This window comes from Leucopleurus acutus, assembly GCF_964270905.1.
Source record: "Leucopleurus acutus genome assembly, chromosome: 17".
NCBI classification, from domain to species: domain Eukaryota; kingdom Metazoa; phylum Chordata; class Mammalia; order Artiodactyla; family Delphinidae; genus Leucopleurus; species Leucopleurus acutus.
Genome location: NC_139159.1, coordinates 80,522,701 through 80,544,769, shown reverse-complemented (window position 1 = coordinate 80,544,769; position 22,069 = coordinate 80,522,701). Strand labels below are relative to the sequence as shown.

Genomic DNA, 22,069 nt, shown 5'->3' with positions numbered 1-22,069 from the left:
GGGGCTTCCTAGTGTGTTGACACCTTTCCTCCCTCACGGCTCCCTCCCACTGGTGCAGGTGCCGTCCCTATCCTTTTGTCTCTGTTTATTCTTTTGCCCTACCCAGGTACGTGGGGAGTTTCTTGCCTTTTGGGAGGTCTGAGGTCTTCTGCCAGCGTTCAGTAGGTGTTCTGTAGGAGTTGTTCCACGTGTACATGTATTTCTGGTGTATCTGTGGGGAGGAAGGTGATCTCCGCGTCTTACTCTTCCGCCATCTTCCCGGAAGTCTGCTGTTCTCCATAGTGGCTGTACCAATTCACATTCCCACCAGCAGTGCAAGAGTGTTCCCTTTTCTCCACACCCTCTCCAGCATTTATTGTTTCTAGATTTCTTGATGATGGCCATTCTGGCTGGTGTGAGATGATATCTCATTGTAGTTTTGATTTTTGCCTTCATTCTTAAAGAATACTTTCCCTGGCTAGACAGTTCTGGGTTACGGTCTTTTTAAAAAGCTCTTTAAAGATGTCATCCACTGTTTCCTGGCCCCTGTTGTTTACGATTGGAAGTAAGTGCTGTTCAAATAGTTGTTTTCCTGTATGTGATACACGGTTTCTCTCTGGTGCTTTCAAGATCTTCCCTCTCTGGCGTTCAGCAGCTTAACTGCGACGTGTGGTTTTCGTTGCCTGATTCTGACGTGTGGTTTTTGTTGTATTTATCTTGCTCGAGGCTTACCGAGTTTCTTGAATCTGTAAATTTGTCTTCCACCAAATTTGGTTAATTTTGGTTATTATTTCTTCAATTTTTTTGTCTCATTCTCTTTCTTTCTTCTAGGACACCTGGTGACACTGTCCTACGTGTCTCTGAGGCTTTTAAAATTTATTTATTAATTTCTGATCTTTATCCGTCTCTTCAGGTTGGCTCATTTCCATTGATATGCCTGTTGTTCTCTCCTTCTTGCTGTTTCACTGTTCTGTCCTTTCTGGCCCAACTCCAACATTGACCTGCCATCTCTCCTCTTTCGTAAGGACTATGGGGTTGCTGAGGGGTCAGGGCTGTGCACTGGCTCAGTGGGACTGAGGGCCAGAGAGGATACAAACGTGTGATGTCATCTCTGCCGTGAAAGTGTGGCCCCCGGGGCAGGCAGGACGTGGCACAAGTTCATGCCAGGGGAAAGGCGGGCAGGCTGAACAGCAGTGATGAGTCTCTGGGAGAGAGGCCTGGGCTAGGGCAGTCAGTTGTCTCTTCCTGGGGGACGCAGTGGGCGGGGTGCAGGTCTCTCCTGAGTCCTAGGCCAGCTGCTCTCTGACCTCAGCGGACCTGCACAGCATCCCCACCTCAAAATTATCATCCTCCCACGTAACAGGTTGGGAGAGGTTGTCTGGGGCCCAAGGTAGCGCAGCTGGTTAAATGACCATGAGCGTGTGGCTCGGGGAGCACCAGGGAAGCCTTTTGTGACGGGGCAGGATTTGAGACGTTGGAAGGCCACGCGCCTCCTCCAAGTGCTCAGTCCAACTACCGCCCATGATCCTGGTGTTTTTCTGGGCGGGATTAGTCCCGGAACTTGAACTAGTCTTAGGTTTCTTCTGCCACGTTGTGCAGACCCTGTCCTGGCTCTGACACGATCACTGACCAGCCAGGTGACACCGGCAGGTAACTCACCTTTCCAGCACCACTGTCCTCATTTGAATGTGAGGAAATACAGGCTCGGTCTTGCATAGTTGATGCAGGGGATCAACGAAGTGATGGTCTGTGCAGCTGCGTGAAGAGTTTCAAAAGCACTTACACACATGAGGTCGCTAAGGATTATTCGTTCCCTCGATTCTGACAAGGCCACATTCACACAGTGGCATAAATTTATTCTGTCCTTTGTTAAAGCGGTATTTTACGTGCTCGGTGTTTCTCTAGGTGTGAGCATACAGCAGGGGACAAAACAGGTAAAAATCTTTGCCCTCGCGGTGTTTATGCTCCACCCTGCAATGACCTCTCTCAATTCAAGACGTCTGCTTTTAAAAAAGCCTCATTTTGGGGATTGGAACCCAGAGTTTTCATCCACCAACTCTGAAGAAACCAAGCTCCCCTGCTATTAAGTAACTGACTCGGTTTCCTTGCCAGTGGTGTCAGATGCATCACGCCTGTTTTATAGGGTCGTCACGAGGGTAGAAGGAGGTGATGTATGACAAGGAGTCCACACGGACTGGCCGTGGGCTGGTGTGTCCCCGATGCCTGAGCTGGGGGCACGGGGAGCCTGGGGCAGAAGGCAAGTCGATTTGCTCCATGCCGAGCTTCCTGGCACCACCGTTGAGAACGTGGAAAACGGGGTTATTTCTCCCCTTCCCCAGCACACACAGAAAGGACTCTAGGGAATCCATCATCCCCTCCCACCTGTGCACCCCTCTCACCTTCCGTGGTGTCCCCACCTCCCTGGGCAGCCCCACAGCTCCCAGCGGGGGAGGTGCCGGGATCCACACCTCCTTGGCTGTCCGCCCACCTGTCTGCTCTGCCTTGGACCGCGCATGTATCTAAGAATAGAATCATGGCGGTCAAAAACAAGAACCACCACCAAAAAACCCAGTTAGCATTCTCTGACTCTTCACTCTTAATGTTGACCCATGTTGGGATATTGAATTTTCTCCCTTGGGCTGGCTACTTTTGGAGTTTTCTGCAAAATGTTACGAGTGAATATGCTGCTTTTCTTTGAGAAAACTGTGTTACTGGAAGAACAGTGCAGTGACCCCCCCCCCCCAAGCTCCTCTTGTGACCAAATGCCCCAGACCTCCCCCCCAAACTTCAAAGGCTATTTCTTCACTGATTCTTCCCTGTTCTTCGCCCCACCCCTCAGGCGCTGGCCCCGCCGCCAGCTCCATCCCCACGGCCGCGCCCACATCCACACCCACCCCGAACCGCAGGAGACCCCAGCTGACTCCGTCTCCCTGTCCTCTCACCTCCTCCCGCAGGTTACGGGCACGCTGCTCCGGGCACGGACGCGGGCAAGGCCTTCTGCATGTTCTACGCGGTGCTGGGCATCCCGCTGACGCTGGTCATGTTCCAGAGCCTGGGCGAGCGGATGAACACGTTCGTGCGCTACCTGCTGAAGCGCATCAAGAGGTGCTGTGGCATGCGCAACACGGAGGTGTCCATGGAGAACATGGTGACCGTGGGCTTCTTCTCCTGCATGGGGACGCTGTGCATCGGGGCGGCCGCCTTCTCCCAGTGCGAGGAGTGGAGCTTCTTCCACGCCTACTACTACTGCTTCATCACGTTGACTACCATTGGCTTTGGGGACTACGTGGCCCTGCAGACCAAGGGCGCCCTGCAGAGGAAGCCGCTCTACGTGGCCTTTAGCTTTATGTATATCCTGGTGGGGCTGACGGTCATAGGGGCCTTCCTCAACCTGGTGGTCCTCAGGTTCCTGACCATGAACAGCGAGGACGAGCGGCGGGACGCCGAGGAGCGGGCGTCCCTCGCCGGCAACCGCAACAGCATGGCCATCCACATCCCCGAGGAGGCGCGGCAGGGCCGGCCCCGGTACAAGGCGGACGCGGCGGACCTACAGTCCGTGTGCTCCTGCACCTGCTACCGCCCGCAGGAATACGGTGGCCGCTCGGCGGCGCAGCAGAACTCCTTCAGCACCAAGCTCGCCCCCCAGTACTTCCACCCCATCTCTTACAAGATCGAGGAGATCTCACCAAGCACATTAAAAAACAGCCTCTTCCCGTCCCCTATTAGCTCCGTTTCTCCCGGGTTACACAGCTTTACCGACAACCACAGGCTGATGAGACGGCGGAAGTCCATCTAGGGTCTGGGGAGGGAAACACAAACAAGTCATTTGTCATAGCTGACGTTAAGTCTCATTGGCCCCCCTTGTCTTATTTATTGATTATGGTTATATCCTTTATTGTTATGATTACTGTCATCATTTTTTCTTTCTCTCCTTCCCTCTTTCTTGGTTTCATTTCTTCCCCACCTTCCCAGCGAGACAGATCAGGCCAAAGGGAAAAAAGGAAAGGCCCGTCTTCCTGTGAAACTCGCATCTGAGCATGAAGCATGGATTTCTTCCTTCTTCCCAGCAAAGTATGCCTTACATTTCTCCCCAGCCCACCCCACCTCTGGGGTGGCTTTCCCAGGACAGGTGTGAGACCCAGACAAGGAGACAGAGCCCAGAGGATACCTGACCCAAAGTTGCACACGCGGCTGAGAGCCTCGAGTGCCCACCCACAGTGGTGTCTCTGACCCAACTCCTTTCTCTCTTCCTCCCCAAGCAGTGGGTGGCCGAATGTGTGTGGTCTGAGTGTGTGTGAATGAGTGCACACACCAGTGTGCTTCTGATGTGACAGAATGGAAAGTACCAGGTATTCATCCTTCTTCTCCGTCACACAATTCTGTTAAATAGCCTGCTTTCGGCCGCTTCCAAACAAAACGGGAAAACAAAACCCACGAGGTTTTTGATTTATCATCTTGCCAAATCATGCATGTTTCACAAGCAGTCTTTATCCCAGATACGTCATGACCACATTTTTAAAACGCTAGATTCTAAATTATATTAACTTCTTTTTAGGGGGTGGGTGGGCAAGCCGACACGGATCATTTTAGCTTGCCAGTTCAAAAATTTTTTAAACAAGCATGCACTTTGTTAAACTGGTATGCGTTATCAACACAAGAAAACAAAACTAGCAATGGAATAATCAAAAGCCAATAATATTAATTTATCAGAGACATTTTTAATTTCACCACCTCTAGTTCCAACGATTTTCCGTGTAACTGGACGTGTTGGGGAAACTGGAAAACTGTTGCAACCACAGAGTATCTTATTCTCTCTTATTTGTGTGATGATGATGATTTGTGTAGCATCTACCTACATGAGTAAGAATTACAGTTCAGGATGCTTGGGTGAGAATGGGTATTGGTAAGTGGACGTGGTTTCTTTTCCTAATGAAAAACGACAGGGCATTCCTCATTTTAAAGAATATATATAATGTATTTTAAGAAAGATTGTCTCTAACTGCATTTGATTTGTAAATAAGGGAATGTTGATGTTGGTCTCAGGAAGAGTTTGGAGGCAAGGAGCTGCGTCTTGGCCTGCTGGGAACTTGTCAGTCTCAGGGGGTGATTTTTTCTGAATAATGGAGAAATTCCTCCCCACTCGCAATAGGGGATGACCCCGAAGGGAAGGCCTGCTAACATCCTTGGGCGGGGGGCGGGCTATAGAACATAGCATGGGCTGCTCAGGCGCGGATAATCTTTGATCTATAAAAGAGAGAGAGGCGCAGAGAGGGTGAGTGAATTGCTCAACGTCAGAGAGCTGGTCTTTGCTAGAACTGAGACATTAGTCTCGGTCCGGACCCCAAAAGGGTCCAAGGAGCTGTGACCCCACCACACTATGGCACCCTCATTCAGCCCTCAGATGAGGGAACCTGCATCTCTTTCTCCACAGCTAAGCGTACCAGGCTTTTAGAGTCAGTCAGAGGTACACGGGTTCAACCCTTCACTCAGAACTGGTCCCCTCACCAGGTACAGTGGTCATAAAGTGACCTACTTCTGCTTGAATGCTTCCAGTGACAGGGAGCTCCTCCCTTCGCAGGGAAGCTTAGAAAACATCCCATAATCTCTCTTTCCACAGAGCTGACTCTTCCTTGTAGGATTAAGGATGAGTAAGATGAAGTCTTTCCTGTTTGCGGGATGACCACCAACTTAAGTGTCTGAAGCAACTTGGAATTTCTCTTGGTTCCATATCCTAGCGCCCCCCCACCCCCTGCCCTTTGCTACCAGCTCAGCCCCTGAAGGACACACACCGAGTCTTCTGTTCCAAAGGTAAACATCCTTGTTTATGCTCAGAGCGTTCGGGGGTGGAGGGGAACCTCGGTTTGCTTCCCTTGTGATGTCCCTTCTTTTTCTCAGATGCTCGAGCTCTTCCCTACCATGCTGTCTGGCCAAGGAGTCCTCTAGGTGCATGCAGTGAGGTGCTCTGATGGCGGCACTGAGTCAGGAGTTCTCCAGGGTTCTCGTCTCTTGATAAAGCAGGCCTGGGGCATCTCCACCTAGAGCTTGGCCCACCCCATCAGCATTGGAATCCTCAAAAGCCAGGGGGAAGCTCAGTCTGAGTCAGCTTGCTGAGGTCCCTCGTCTTCAGGAAAGGAAATCGAGGTCCAGAAAGGCTGGACATGACTCTGAGGCCCCACAGCCAGAACTTAGGTCTTCCCACTTGTTTACCCTGCTGCTTCGTCATTGCTGTCACACCCTCCCAGCAGTCCTTGTTGCTGGACTTTTCAGCATCTCGGACCCAGGTCTCTCTTCCCCCTTCACAGCTGATGATTTCTTTCTTTCAGCCCAGGTTCCCCACACCTTTCTTCCCGTTGACCACACCCACTCAGGGAGGGGGAAGAAATCTCACCAGGTTGTTTGAATTTGGGCCCCAACTTCCGTTAGAATGAGCTGAAGAAGAGCCACGTTCCACCAGCATCACAGGAGGTTGGCCTGCCACGTGGTCCCTGGTGGGGGTCTAGAAATCAACATGCCACATAGATACTCAAAGAGATTTTGGACTCTCACTTGAATGCTTTCCAACTAGGAGATCTCAACCCATCCCCTCCATCAAAGACAAAAGGAAGGTAGGCAGTGGTACCGATTAGCCCAGCAGCTCTGAGTGCCATGATTTCTAGAGACCATCCCATTTTGATCTTTATGACATCCATCCTGGGTGGAAGGTGCTGTCATGCCATTGGTCTACCAGATTCTTTACATAGGAGTGAACCAACCTGTTTGGCTTTTGAGATACCCAGTTAGCCCCAGAGCTGGGATCGGAGCACTTCTTTCCATCCACACCACTCTGTCCTGAAACTCGGGCAGCAGCCTCTTAAACACAGCAGGCTGCCTGGTGCTCTAAATTTAAATACTCTCTCTGAAGCATCTGTTGTGCTCCACTGTGCATCACCAATTGGGAGGAGGGTACCTGCACTTTGGAATGATCACAGCAGATCACTTGCAGCCCAGGAATCCCCACTGGGTCTCTCATCCTTCCAGCAGAGGAAGCAGATGGACGCAGACTGCCGCCCAGGAGGCCTGGCTGTGCAGGTGCTCGTCAAAACCCATCTGTAGGAAAGGGTGAGTTGACTGGTTAATCTCAGTGCACCGTCGTTTGGTCTCTGCACACGGGGCCTCGGCTGGGAGAATATCTGGATGGTGACTTGGAAACCTGCAGATGAGCCCAGGCAGGTCATTTTTCTTTGCCTGCAGATCTGAAAGCCTTGATTCCTAGTGATTCCTGGTCACTAGCGGTTTGAAGCTGGAGGGAAGAATGGTTTGGAGGCATTCGTTGTGCACACTGAGTTTGGAGGGGAAGGTGAGAGAGGTAAAAATGATTAAAGAAGGAAAACCACCCATCGCTGAGGTTTTCGGCCCTATTTCTTTATGTAAACTTCTTCTTAAATAATAGGCCCTAATTAGGGTACCCGTTAAGGGCATCCACAGAGGCGTGGGGTCTGAGGCCTGTGCCGGACTATGTCCGTTCTCTTGGTGGGACGGGCGGCATCATCTGTCCAACACTCCGATGAATTGCATCTTCACCCTGAAAGGGGTGGGATGTGGGGTCTGTCACACGCAGGCCTGCTGCCTGGGAGTGGCTGACGTGTGTTTCTTACAGAGTCATGGTTTGTGTGGGAGCCCGGAAGGATCCCAGGCAGGGGAAGTTTGGCAGGACGGGGACCCGGTTCTCACCTCCAGCTTCTCTGGGCTCCTCTGTAGCTTCCTCACCCACACAATGGGCCAGTCTGGGCTGAATGTGTGAGCATGTAGCACAAAGTCAACTTGACCGATGGAGACACCTGGCCTGATGTTCTGGTCACGGGGCACACCTGAGGGTTGGGCCACAACACTGAAAACCCAAGATCATTTCGCTTGGCAGCATCCTGGGAGCTGGGAAGATGGTGAGTGAGTAGGCAGAGGCATCAGGAAGGGCAGTCATCGTGCAAACCAAGACCCGTGCGTGCTGGGTTCCCCAAGGCCCTGGGCATACATCCATTTTATGTGGTTATTTCTTGAGCACACCTTAGGAGAGGTTGCTGTTTTGCGGGGGGCGGGGAGGGAAGCCGATTACCATGATTCCTCCCTATCGCCCCAACTTTCTGTTGTGAAAATTCCAGATTTACAGAAAACTTCCATATCCCTTTCACCCAGACTCACCAGCCTTCAGAACTTTGCCACATTTGCTTAAACCACACCCCCCCACCCCCCACCCCGGCATTCATACCCAGGGGCATTTGGAGAATGAAGTGACGTCTGCAACTTTTAGGTGGTTCGGCCAAAGGGAAAAATTGTTTCTCTCCCAGGAACAAAAGCCTTCTCTTTGGGAACAGTGCTGTTATCACCCTTAAGTTTAGCAGTCATACAATGATATTGTCTAAGACGCAACCCATATTCACATTTCTCACGTCGTCCCAAAAATGTCCTCCAGGGCCTTTTTGTGAATCTGAGAGACAACCCAAGATTGCATCCCACCTTGCTTGTCTGCTCACCCCAGACTCCCCCAGTCTAGGATGTTTTCTCCGTTTTTGTCTGTCATGACGTTGCCACTTCGTTGTCTGAGCCAGTTCTGCTGTGGGCGGGCCCACGACCTGCCTCTGTTTCCTCAGGTTAAGGAATTAAAGGTGATGTTGTTACGATTAATGCGTTTGAGAAATTGGACTCTCTGGAGACCTCTGTGATAACCTCTTTCGTCGTAGATAAATAAGGCATATGAAGTGCTGTTCTCCTTTGCCGGAGACACGAACTGAAGCTGTAGGAAAGGCGTCCAGGAGCCCCTGGATGCTGGGTCTCGTCACCACAGCCGAGCAAGGCTCTGCTGTTTCTAACTTCTCACACGGATCTCTCTTCTCTGCTGAGAGTCAGCAATCTTTCCCCTAAACACCTGTGGGGATGATGCAGCTATAAATAGACATAAAGCGCCAAGACATTCTTTCATGGGTTGTAAAGGGTAGCAAGTGTAGCCCAGTAGAGTGGTTGGAAGGATGCCCGTACGCCGGTGGGGTACTCGGCACCCAGTTGCTTCTCATCTGTGTCTGAGATGTGTGTTTGCACTGGCAAGTTCTATAGCATGGCCTTCTCAGTTCTGGTAACACAGAGCAACCCACTGGCTGAGGCACGGTCCCTTTAATTTTGATCAAGAAAATATGTCCATACAGATTCCCGCCTCTGAGCCTTTGCCCATTCTGTTCCCGCTACCTGGAAGGTATCCCTGCCGCTCTCCAGCACGGAGGTGGAGAAGGGAGCATACTTTAAAAGCTCCTTCTGACTATTTGTTCCATGAGGGACTCAATGATGTCCTCCTCTGGGGTCCCCAGTCCTTCTTTCTATCATGGACAAATACACTGGGAAGCAAACCTCCAGTGACCCGGCCATAGGAGCTATACGTTCCGGGCAGCGCCCACAGCAGGGCATAAAGACAGTCAGACCTCCAGCATCTTGCCTAAATGGCCACTCGTCACTGTCATCAAGGCACGTCTTAACGTCACTGCCAGACTTTGTTCCATCCCTGGAAACCGATGCACATCCACGGGATGAAAACCATCACCCCACCGTTGGCGGTTCAGAGGCATTTGCCTGGCAGAGTTGGGTGGGCCACGTGCAATAGGGCCACCAGCTGTCCACAGCTGGGCATTTCCCATAGAGCAGGTGATCGGTACATCTTCAGACGCCAGCGGCACGCTTGTGACATTTTGCCCTGGAGTGAGTGAGTCCCGTGATGTGAGTGTCAACAGGAACCAGGGCAGCACCGTTTTCTCAGGGGAGTACTTCCGGTAGAGGCTGAGCGGGGTGGGGCACACACGGCGAGGGACAGGATCCCCGGCCTCGGCTCTGCACCTGCCCAGCGCTCGCTCTGGGGCCCTGAGACAGGACAGGGCAGGCTCTTCTTTCTCTGCAGAGCAGCGGGAGGGAATAAAGCTGCATGCACACCTGGGGCCGGCTTCTGCCGTTCACAGGCAGGTGGTGGTTTTGCCTCTCTGAGCCTCCGTGTCCCAGCCTTTGAAAGTTGGAGACTTCAGATAAACCCCACTGCACAGGGTGCCTGCGAGAACAGCATGTGGCAACATCGGGCGCCTGTTCTGAGCAGAGTGCCGAGCTAGAGTTCTTAACACCGCTTGCATGTCTCCTAAAGGCCGGTCCAAGGCTCCTGCAAGCTTACTCCCGGGCACTTGACTAAGTCCAGCTATGGAAAGAGGTGATCAGTCTGGTGGAGGAACGCAGGCGGGGCTTCAGGGAGGAATTGGCTTTTGGTAATCTTTGAGGAGAGCCTTGAAGGAGCAAGTGGGCACTGTTGCATGGACAGAGGCCCAGGCGTGGGAAGGGGCAGGGAGCAGCGATTTCACCCAGTGCTCCGTGGCTTCCCTAACACAGAGCCACACCTGAAAGATGAGTCAGTGAGCTGTCAAGGCCCTTCACAAGCTGGTCACACCTTAAGTCATCCAGGCTACTCTTCTGCTCAAGAACCTTCCATGGCTCCCCAGTGCCCACACATTTTATTTCAAGGTCCTTCGCTCTAACACCCAGAGCCTGAGCCTTGGGCTCTGATGGAGGAGCTATCATCCTGATATCCCTACTGGGTTCTCTGATTACAAAAGTCTGAAACTAGATCCTGGAGCCTCACCCAGTTTGAATTCTGTGGCGTCCTATTCTTCAGGTGGAGGTTTTCTTCTTTCTTCTGGACGTTAGGTCTAATTTACATATGGGAATATTTCTGGATAAGATCTACTTGGTCTTTCATTTAAGCATCCTGGGGGCTTGTTCTGGTGCAGACTTCCAACAGCTTGAGCAAAGATTAGCATGAAACCCCTGAAAGCAAAATGTATAATTCTTGGGCTTCCTTGGCGTGAAGAATTCGCTGTTTCCCGAGACTCTGGGAGCAACAGATTTTGTGACTGCCTGTGACCAGGAATCAGGGATGGAGAGAGGAGAAGAGGACGCACTTGAGGGCAAGGTAACTTTTTACTTGGAGAGTTTTTATTCTCCACATCATCCCATCACTCTTGGATCCTAACTTCAGCCTCTTGGAGGCTCCAGTCGAGTTGCCTGGGGACCCCTACCATCCAGAGAGCAGCTCTTGATCTTGAAGAGGGAGGTCTTGTGAAGTTTAGCTATAAGCCTCGACCACTACAAACATAAAACCTCAGCTTTGCCCCTTCCAGCTCCTGAGCATTGGGGGGTGGAGGCCTCAGGGCCTTCGTAAGCACCCACCCGGGCAACGGCTTTCTTTCCTTCCTCTTTGTAATCAGGCCAAGTGGCCTTGGGCAAGTCACTTCCTCTCCGACAAAGGATGGAATGGCCAGGGGAGAGGCAGATGCTGGTGAAGATAACAGGAGGTCAGTGTCATTATGTTCCATGCTCTTGGTTGACATTTCCTTGGGGGGGGGGGGGTGTGCTTTGGAGGCAGGATGGCCAAGTCCTCCCAAGCACAGGGTTCCTGAGCGGGGCCAGCTCCTTCCCCCTGGGGAACGTCACATTTCCCAGGTAGAGTTGTTCTATAACCCTCCTCGCACCAAAGAATCATGTCTTTACCCAGCTCCTCTGACCCTTCTGTTGACGGGTTCTCCTTTGTGGCCCTGCTCAGTCCCACGTGGGCCAAATGCTTGGCAATGGGGGGTGGGGCGGGCATTGCCCAGTGAACCAAAGTCCCCCCTTTGCCTGACAAACCTTGGGGAAGTCCTACCTTTCCTTAACCTGAGAGATCAAAGCAGCTACTGATGTGAGCTGCAACAGTGGCTCTGCAGGGCCCCCTCTGAGCAGTACTCCCTGCTGATTGATTCACTTATCCAGCGATTATTTATAGAGCTTTTGGGCATCTGCCGTCAACCTCAGTGAGAGGCCATTGTGGTGAACTGGACGGGCAAGTTCTGTGGCCTCATAAGGCTAAAATTCCACTGGATCACATGCTCCCAAGATGCACAAGTTCTAGAAAGAGAGTCAGATGAGCACTTCTTGGAATCAGAACCTGGCTCAGCTATTGCTGCACTTTCTTGAGCTGAATTTTAGAAGTTGGGTAGAAAAATAAAAATCGAATGAAAGGCAAAACACGATTAGTGGGAATCCAATGAAGCAGAACCCACAATTAACCAGATTTCTCTATAATTTGATGGCTCCTCAGAGAAGAACATGGTCCTGAAAAAGGCTAATTACATATTTGTTTATTCAGCCCACAAATAGCATTTTGACAGCCGTCTGGGGCTGGAAGGGACCTCCAGAGGCCACCTCAGTCCACCCAGTGCTTTATCAGAAATCTCCACGGAACAGAAAATGCATTGGATTAGGTGATGCTGTTGGCCTTACTGAGTGAAATTTAAATAGGAAAACAGACTAACCCCACCTGGAAGGTCTGAGGCTCTCTCGCTTGTCCATAATGTTGATCAGAAGGCTTGTAATTAAACAAACAGAGGAGACACAGGCAAGATGTCAAAGGGGATGAGATTTTAAGTCACTGAACCGCTTCACAAGAAGGAAGAATTTCTAGTCTATTCCCAGCAGGCCAAGAAATTGCTGATACTCCCTCTACCATGTACACTTTTTAACTTAGCCAACTGTGTATCCTTGTACCTCAAACATTAAACATTTAAAAAGTGTCATTTGTGACCCCAGGCATAGAAGAAGTTAAGCTTGAATTAGGTTCAAACTCACACCCGTTAAAATGATTGGCCTATATGCACAGGGAGTTCATTCTGGGAGTTGGGGGCACAAAGGTGTGATACTCACTTATTCATCTGGGGCGCGCGCGTGTATGCACTGACCGGGTATCTTTGGGTCTCTGGAGTTTTTTCTTTCTTCTTGGCATTGCTGGACACTTTCATGACTGCATGCTAAAAGGACCTGGGTTTGTTCTGATGGCGATGCTGCTGCTGGAAGGCCTCCAGAACATTCCCGAGGAGTGATGGAGATCAGGAAGTTTCTAGCAGAAGCTGGGTCAGCCTGGCCACAGGCCAGGAGGATGGAACGGTTTGTCCCGACCCCCTAGCAGGGCTCTCCCTTCCCACGTTGGTGGGCGTTTGGGATTGGATGGCAGGCCCAACTGTGGTCAAGGCATCAGACCTTGGGTGGGAAGCCGCACCAGTGATCCCAACTGGACCACAGTGAACCAGTTTCAAAGAAGCCTACTGTTCCTGTTCGTTTTCCTTTTGTTTATCTTCTCTGGCCTTCTCCACCGTGGAGAGGGCGCCTTCACAAATGGCCTTAGAATGCCGTTCTGAAGTTTAACAGAATGAGACAACCATCAAATGAATATCAGAGGTATTTACTATCGCAGCTTATCTGAAAAATGAAAAACAAAAACAAAACAAAACTGTATCACCAATGTTTACAAGTCCAAGTAGACATCCAGCCCATGTAAAATATGTAATTTATGCAAGGGATTGCATCTTTCTTTTGTAACGAATGCACTAAGCAACCCTGTATATATTTTACAATGTCTTTACAGAAAAAAGAAAATCATTTACTGTAGTGTTGTAAAATAATGCACTTTTCTAATTTTTTCATTAAAATCTCTATGGCACGTTTGCAAATGTGTTTTGGTCTTCCTTCACTAAGAAAAAGGGGAATTAAGAGGTGTTTTTGTCCAGGCTCTCCCGCCTTAAGCCACATTCGGAAAACTTTCTCAGGCAAGGTGGACAGAGTCAGAATTGTCATTGGTCTTCCTCACTGCAGGCAGGCCCGCTAAGAAGCCTTGCCCCTAAAAACCTCAGCAAGGACTTCAAATCAACCGAGACCCCCCGATTGGCCAATTTTTGTTTTTCTGGCTGAGGAATTTGAGTTCAAAACATGAGACAACCCCTTTTGCCCTTTTCTACCTGTCTCTGCGTGTGTGTGGAAAAAAGCAGAAACAGGCAGATAAAAGATGCTCTGTCATCTCTGCGTCAAACGTAAACTCTGCTTCCGGCAACCCACAGTAGCTGCTGAAAGGTTAGGGGGCTTCTGACTTCACTCATGTTCCAGAGGCCTGGGCATCACGGAACTCTGGGGGTGCCAGTGTCAGAGCCTCCTGAAGGGGTGGTATTCTCCGATTTTGCCCGCATCTAGAAGGCTCCTGAAAACACAGATTGCCAGGCCCCATCCTCACTGTGGGTCCAGGGCGGGGCCACGACTGTGCGTTTCTAACAAGGCCTCAGGGGTCCTGATGCTGCTGGGGTTGGGACCACACCTTGAGGACCGTGGTCTTCTCCGTGCTGTCCCAACTCTGAGGTTAAGGGGAGATTCTGGACCAAAGCGCATCATGGCCACAGGTGGAGCCCCACGGAAGCCAGGCTCCTCTCTACCGGTCCTGTCGTAAGTGCGCTCATTCATGGGGTACCTGCTGCCTGCTCTGCTCTGCTCCCCCAGAACAGAAGCTCATACGGGGAACAGGCCTGACCCTGGTAAGAACCTTGACTCTCAATGATCAACATCACATCACCACAGTTTGTTCCTCGATAGGACACCTTGTTTCAGGAGTCGGGTCTTCTAAGCCAGGGGTTAGACAACTTTGACAATAAAGAGCCAGACGGTACCTATTTTAGACTTAATGCCATACCCCAACTCTGCTGCTGTAGCAGGAAAGCAGCCAGAGATAATACGGAAATGAACGGGCGCAGCTGTGTCCAATACACCTGTATTTATGGAGACTGAAATTTGAATTTCACAGCCATTTCATGGGTCACAAAATATTCTTCGTCTTTGGTATCCACCCCCTGCACCATTTAATAATGTAAAACTCATTCTTAGCTGGTGGGCCACGCAGAGACCGGGAGCCGGGTGTGGCCTGGAGGCCGCAGTTTGCAGACCCCTGTCCTAAGCTCTTCTCCAGATACGAACTCGTTTCATCTTCCCACGACCTCCGAGCTTGGTACTGTTTTCACCACTCAGTGTTCTCATCTGAGCCGGGGTTTCTCACAATAGCAGCAAGGGCTAAAACTCAGTTCACGGGTCCGAGGGGGCTTTATTTTGTCCATCCTTCGTGGACGTCCACCTTTGGGAGGATTCAGAGAGGTCATCAGCCCGGCCAGCCCAGGCCAGCCGCCCCTGACGGTGGTTCCCCTCCTCGCTCCGTACCACCCCAGCCCACCTGAACATCACGCATCAGCGAAGACACTGCTGGAACCCAGCACGTACGGTTAAGGGCCAGATGCAGCGTCCCGCCCCGCCCCCGGGTGAGGTCAGGGAGCCCAGGCCATTGTCCCTGGCACTGTCGCCCCACAGAGAGCCTCTTTAGGCTGGGTCTCCTCGTCCTGCCTCTGCGAGGTTCCCAAGAAGATCACAGGCAGCATCTGGAAGAGGATTTACAATCTGTGTTGACATTTTAGAGACGAAGGTCTCGCTCTGATCCATGAGTCTCGGTGTGCGGCGACAGACCTCCATCTAGTGTCAGCCGGCCAGGCTGCTGAGAGCACGGGAGGTCTCGGACGGGACAACAGTCGGGTGTGGATTCTTCCTTCTCTCCCCCCTCCCTCCTTCTCTCCTTCCCTCTCTCCCTCTTCCCGCCCCCTCTCCCCTTCCTCCCTTTCTTCCCCACCTCCCGCCCTTCCATCCAGCAACCATTCATTAAAAATCTCCGGTCTGTACATCCACCTGCCTGTGACACGTGTTCACTTGGGTTTCCAACGGGCATCTCCAACTTCGCGGGTCCAACGTGAACTCCTGATCACCTCCCTCCCCCCACCTCCCCAGACCCCTGCTTCTCTTGAAGGGCTTCTCATCTCAGTAAGTCAGTGGCGTCCTTCTAGCTGGTCAGGCCAAAGAACTCTGGAATTATCCTTGACTTCTCTTTTCCACCCCAAATCCGAGCCCTCAGAAAGTCCCGTTGGTTCTACCTTCAACATTTATCTGGAATCTGACTCCTTTTCACCTCCACCAACCCGCCCTGGGTCCACAGTACCAGGTCTCGCCTGCATTACTGCGTCAGCCCTCCACCACCCCCCACCTCCCCTCCCCCTTTCCTCCCATCTGCTTTCAATACAGAAGCCAATGCATACTTTTGCATTTTAAACTCAGGGTTAGTGAGGCATAACTCACATACAAAACAACTCACCCTTTCTGGCTGTAGAGTTCTCTGAATCCTGACAACACACAGGGACTTAAAACAATCCTTCTAGAGTGTAAATAAGGTCAGGTCACTTTCCCTGCTCCACCCTCCCTGTTCCCATCCACCCCAGCTGACAAGGCCCTCCCAGAGCTGCTCCCCTGACCCCCTTGCAGCCCTGCTGGCCTCCTGGCTGTGCCTGGGCACCACTGCCCAGCGTGCTCTTCATGCTGTGGCCTGTCGCCCCCAATCAGGAGTCACAGGCCTCTTTGTCACTTTGGTTTCAGCTGCACTGGAGTATATCTGCACTTCCCCCTGGGGTCCTCTTCACGGACCCCCCAAAGTGAATGTTGTGTATACCTGTGTTCAGTGCCAGGCCTTCACAGACATACCCAACAAACTCGGTGAAAATCTAACCACGTGATACAGTAACGGAGCCCATAGTTTACAGTAGGGTTCACTGTTGGTGTTGCACATTCTGTGGGTTCCGGCAAACGTGTAATGACATGTGTCCACCATTAGAGTGTCATACAGAGCAGTTTCACTGCCCTAAAAAATCCTCTGTGCTCTGCCTAGTCATCTGCTGAGTCCTTCTCACGTAATAACGCACAGCTTCTCCCAAAACACGTTCCATGGAATGCTTGTCCCCAGCCCCACCCGCCAACACAGGTTATGTGCGTTGCCGTATCCCGTGTCCCCATCCTGGAGGCTGACAAGCCACCACACCGCAGCGCCTCATAGCCTTTGCTATATGAAGAAACCCAGAGCTCTGATGGCCCAGCGATGCCCGAGCATGATGGGTAAAGGGGTCCTCGCTCCCCAGCACACCTGTTTACAACAGTCAGAACCCCACCCCACATGCACTGGTGCACCCGTTCTTCCCGCTTCCCATGCTCCTGGTCCCCTGGGTGGGTGGAATCATGAGACTAGTTCTGACCAATGAATCCTGAGTGAAGTGACATTGGTCCCTTCTTGGATAGAGCATCAATTGTCGACGTGAGACCCTCCAGAACGTCATGCTGACAGTCAGGTTTTAAGATAGAGGCTGCTGAGTCCAGGTCCTGAAGTGAAGAGGTGGGGCATAGAGTCCCCAGCTGGCCCACAGCGGACACAGAAAGTGAGGGGGAAAAGTACCTTTAAACCGCTAAGATGCTGGGGTTCGGACTATCCACAGCCTATATCCTGATGGAGCCGCACCCCTTGGGACACTGGTTTCTCAGGCCTGTGGTGCCTGGCACATGTTTGGTTCAAAACGAAACCGAGTCTCCCAAAACCAAGTTCCTCTGCCGAGTTTATGGTTAACTGTTGAAACCGTATACAATCTGCCATGTCCCTGTCCTGGGACATAAAAGACTTTTGCTTTAGTCTCTCAGGGCTCCCCTGAGTCTCAAAGGCTGGCTCAAGAGTTAATGATTAGAAATGTGAAGATGTAGAAACCAAGAATAGCTGTTGGGCCGGGAAACTGGTAACAATTTAGACTATAAATACGTCACGCAGCAGAGTGGCCAAACTCCCAGTTCTCTGAAAGATATAGATAAAGGCCTGACACACATTCCTAAGTTGTTTTTTATAGGAACCAGACCCCCACCAGATGACAACTGCTGACCACAAGCACATAGACCCCAGACCATTGAAACCAGAGATCTGAGGATACTTGCAACTTCACCTTGATGCCAGCCAACCTGAGAATTGTGCATGAGCTGATCATGAACTCTGCAGCCCCTCCCTCACATTGCCTTAAAACTCCCTTCCCTGAAAGCCATCAGGGAGTTGAGCACGAGCTGTGCATTCTCCTTGCTTGGCACCCTGCAATAAATGCTGCAACTTCCTTCACCACAACCCAGTGTCAGTAGATTGACTTTACTGCCTGCAGGCAAGTGGACCCAAGTTTGGCTCGGTAACAGTCGAGAATATCTATGAGTTAACGATCAGCCCACAGCATCTTCCTGGAGACAGTTGCATGCACTGAAATCAGTTCCACGTCAGGGTCTTACTTATCTGAGTTAAGCTTAAGCCACTCCAATCCCAGTCCCATTTTTGAGACTTCAAAAGAATCTTTGTCACGTCCAGCTGTCACGTCCAACTGTCTTAGCAGCTCCGATCAACTCAGCCTCAGGCAGACCAAGAATTGCATGAAAACCAAAACCCAAACAGCTGAGGATGCAGGGCTCTCTCACCTGGCCCACCTGCAGGGCTGGGCACAGTGGCAGGGAGGGTGGGAGCTCTGGGGTCAGCCTCCCAGCTCAGCACCCACAGTCTTAGGTAGCAATGCTTAGGTAGCTTAGTATACCACAGGTTTCCTGTGTGTAAAACAGGGCTCTTTTGAGGAATTATGATTATTAACATCACCCCCTGAGTCAAGGTACCTACTGAGATAATATATTCAATGCTCATAATAAAAGCTAGCTGTGTGCCAGCACTGTTCCGAGACCCTGATTTCGTGGTTATTGTTTTTGGTTCCGCTGTATGCATTCCACACACATTCCCTTTGACTATTTGTCTACCGTGGGCTGTGTGTCTACTACGAAAAGGGGCTTCCAGTGTATCTATGCGTCTGGTGCCTGCCCCCTTTTGCTCCTTCTTCTGGTAATTGTCCAGACTTGAGCTAGATTACTGACTCAGAACGCTTTGAATGAAGGGGAGCTTGGGTGCCCTTGAGGATGGACCCGGGCACATCGCCAAAAGTGTGTATTATTAATCTTTCTCCCAGCCTTCTCTGAAAGGACCCATGGCTGTTTACCAGGGTGACCGTGCCGTGGAGAAAGGGAAATAATCAGACTTTTGGGGGGATACCTGGACGCTGGCTCTGAGCTGACACTAATTCCAGGAGACCCAAAACGTCACCGTGGTGGCCCCGTCAGAGTAGGAGCCTATATAGGTCAGGTGATCAATGAGATCAAGTCTGTCTCACAGCGGGTCCCCCAAGTCATCCTGTGTTCGTTGTTTCAAGTTCTGGGCTGCATCAGTGGGCAGTCACACTCAGCAATGGCAGGGTCCCTGCGCTGGTAACAGACCCTGCTCTCAGCCACAGGTGTGGTCTGTCATCCAGGCTGGGCTAATTACAGCACCATGTCCCTTGGGCCACCACGGTGATTGCTCCAGGGATGACCACGTGACCCAAATCAGCCAGTGGGAGCCCTCCCTTTTTTTCCCCAGCAGGACTTGGTAGGGAAGAGCTGTGTCTGCGGCCTCTTGAAGCAGGTGGGCTGACACATCTCACAGAGCCTAAGAGCACTTAAGTCTTGAATCAAGTTATACCTGAGACCAGATCTACCCTTGCCCTTTCTGCTGGCTGATGGTACAAGCTAATCACTTTCAGTGAGCCAGTGAGAGCTTGGATTTGACTCTAGTGTCCCAAGACAAATGCTGTGCTGGGAATCGTCTATTTTCCCCTCCAAATCTCTCTCCACCTTTATCCACTCTGCTCTGTGTCCATGGAAACAAACCTGTGTGGCTTCCACTTAGATTTGGCCAATGGGGAGCTCTGGCACAAAGTCAGGAGGTTTGAGGAAAGGGAGGGGGAGCATTTCTTCCCTCCGTTTGAGTCGTGGAGACCCTGGGGTCTGGGTGTTTCCTAAGCAAGGGTCCCAGCCTCTCCCTGGTAGCCTTCTCTGCACAGCCTCTGCTTCCAGGCTCGGAACTGCCCCCTCTTGCCCTGGCACAAGGGGTAATGGTGCCCTGACATTATTAGCTTCTTGTACTGCACTACCCTTTACGGTTTCTTTATACTCTAAGTTTTTGCAAATGGTCCCTTCATTAAACTGTTCTCAAATCACCCAAGGTGAGTATGCTATCTATCTTGTAGTCCGGCAGACTCTGCCAGCTGCATACACTACCTGATTGCTACACCCAGACGACTCAGCCTAAGTGGACAGAATACCACCATGGGGATCATCTCATCCTGAGAGCTGGGTGCACATCTCTGCCCAGGCAAAGATCTTGGGGAAGTTAACTTCTGTTGTCCAGGAAAGGAAAGCAATTGCTTAGTATATGAGCAATGAGGACATGAGGATTGTGACTGATCATCTGTCCAGGATTATGTGGCCGTGTCTCCTTCAGAACCAGAACCTATTATCTGCTAAGAGAAAGGCGAACAGGCTGAGATTGGCAGTGGGGGAATGGATGGGGGAGGGGGTGGGGGAGGACTGTGGAGAGGACCAGGGGTGTCCTGCAAGATGGGAATAATGCTTCCCCAGCCCATGCGACATGTCTGTTAAACTGAGATGCAGTGGGCACAGGAAGACATGGAAGACAAAATCTCTCCTTCCTTTGCTTGGACACAGAAGCACAACCTGGTGAGCCTCAGCCTTACTTCTACCCCCCGTGGTCCAGCTGCCCTCTAACTTCCCAGGGTTCAGGATGGCCAGCTCCAACCCAGCTCTAGACTAAAGGGACAGGACACTGCTTACGTGGGATCTTTCCTCTACTGCTCTCCTAGGGAGCACCGCCCACCCAGTGCTCTCCTTCATGGGGTAACAGGGTTGATTTTTACCTGGAGGAACACACCTCCCATGCTCTCGGCCCATACAGCCTGCCCCGCTCCTAGCTTCAGCACTAGAACAGGACCCTGGTTTTCTGCATTTCTCAGCCAACCCTTCTATGGCCCCTCTGCCAGGGTCCTTGGCCCCTGGGCTCGATGTGAGGCAAGCTCACTGAAGGGGCGTAGGAAGGGAGGGTGTGTATTCACCGCTCAAAGCAGATGGTGCTGGCTTGTGCAGCTGCTCTGCGAACCGTGAGGTCCCCACAGAACCATCAGAGAAGCAAGCCGGCTTACTGAGCCTCCCGAGTTGCCCTGTTGCCATGGCAATGCCCCAGTGCAGCACCAGGAATAGATGGTTTTTTAAAGGGGGTGGGGTGGGTGGGTGGCATCTTGAAAGAAGTATGAGCAGTTGAGGGGGAGGGACTTCTTTGAGTGGGTGCAGGGGCCTTGGCTGCCCCCCCAGTTCAGGGCTGCCCACTTCCACCCTGTCCTGCCAGCAAGCAGCTCTTCCCTTCATTTTTGAGACAAACGTCAGCTGCTTGCGTGGAGTGCTGGTGGCGATGCTGGGCACGAGGCGGAGTGAGGTATGAGGCACAGGGGCTGATGGGGGGTATAACCTAGGCCCACTCATCCCTGAGTCCTGGAGGCCAGGGCCCACCCTGGGCCACATGGCCTTCCACAGTTAGAGGCAAAGCATAGAGCTTGGGGTCAGAGGGCCCTGGGTCCTCAGCCTGGGTCTCCACTTCGTGCTGAGCAAGTCCCTTAAGCTCTCAAAGGCTCAGTGCTGCAGTCGGGCAGGGATGACCCAGAGAAGCGGAACCAGGAGATGCTACCGCGAGGAGCTGGTCTACGGGATTGCGGGGTCCGGCTCAGGAAGTCTGGAGCCCACAGGGCAGGCCACCAGGAAGGGCAGGCTGGACTTCTCCAGCACCGGCGGGAGCTGCCCTCCGCAGGTGGGATTTTCTTCTTTACCAGGGAGGCCTCAGCTCTGCTTTAAAGGCCTTTCAACGGACCGAACGAGGCCCACCCGGACTATCTAGGGTGACCTTTCTTGCTTGAAGTCAACCGATTACGACCTTACTCACATCTACAAAAATACCTTCCCCGCAGCACCTAGCTTAATGTTTGGCTGAGAAACTGGGGACTGCTGGACACACAAGAAGACCGTGACAAGTGGCTCCTCTGTAAAGTGGGGCCAGTGGGCTTTGGGGGGAACTATGTGATTTATAAGTGCTTATCTTATTTAAGCCTAATACTAGCGATAATGACAAAAACGTAACTGTAGCCAGCCGGAATCTCACTGTGTGCCAGGCATATCCTAAGTACCTATTTAATCCTCTCAATGAGCATATCTGGCAGGTGCCGTTCTGATCCTCATGGACCAGAGAGGTTCCTTAACCCGAGTCTAAGGTCTGCAGGATCCAGAAGCCAAAGAAAGGCATATTTTAAATCAGGTGCTACGCTGACACTTCACATAGGAGAGTGCTGCGAGGGGGTTAAACTCAATCGGATAAGAGCGAAGAAATACTCTGTGTTCACTCATTCTCGCCTCCTTCAAACAGGCGGCAGCCCCCACTGCATGCTTT

The 22,069-nt window shown here is 51.7% G+C and overlaps 1 protein-coding gene across 1 annotated transcript in view; it reads left to right on the top strand.

Annotated features, from left to right (window-relative positions):
* Positions 1-3,775, top strand: part of KCNK9 (potassium two pore domain channel subfamily K member 9) — a gene marked incomplete at both ends in the record, with an annotated part of 91,986 nt that extends 88,211 nt beyond the window's left edge. Inside the window, one exon of the mRNA XM_082858530.1 lies at positions 2,934-3,775. Coding sequence (XP_082714656.1) covers positions 2,934-3,775 — 842 coding nt within the window. The remainder of the gene's footprint in view (positions 1-2,933) is intronic.
* Positions 3,776-22,069: the final 18,294 nt, after the last annotated feature.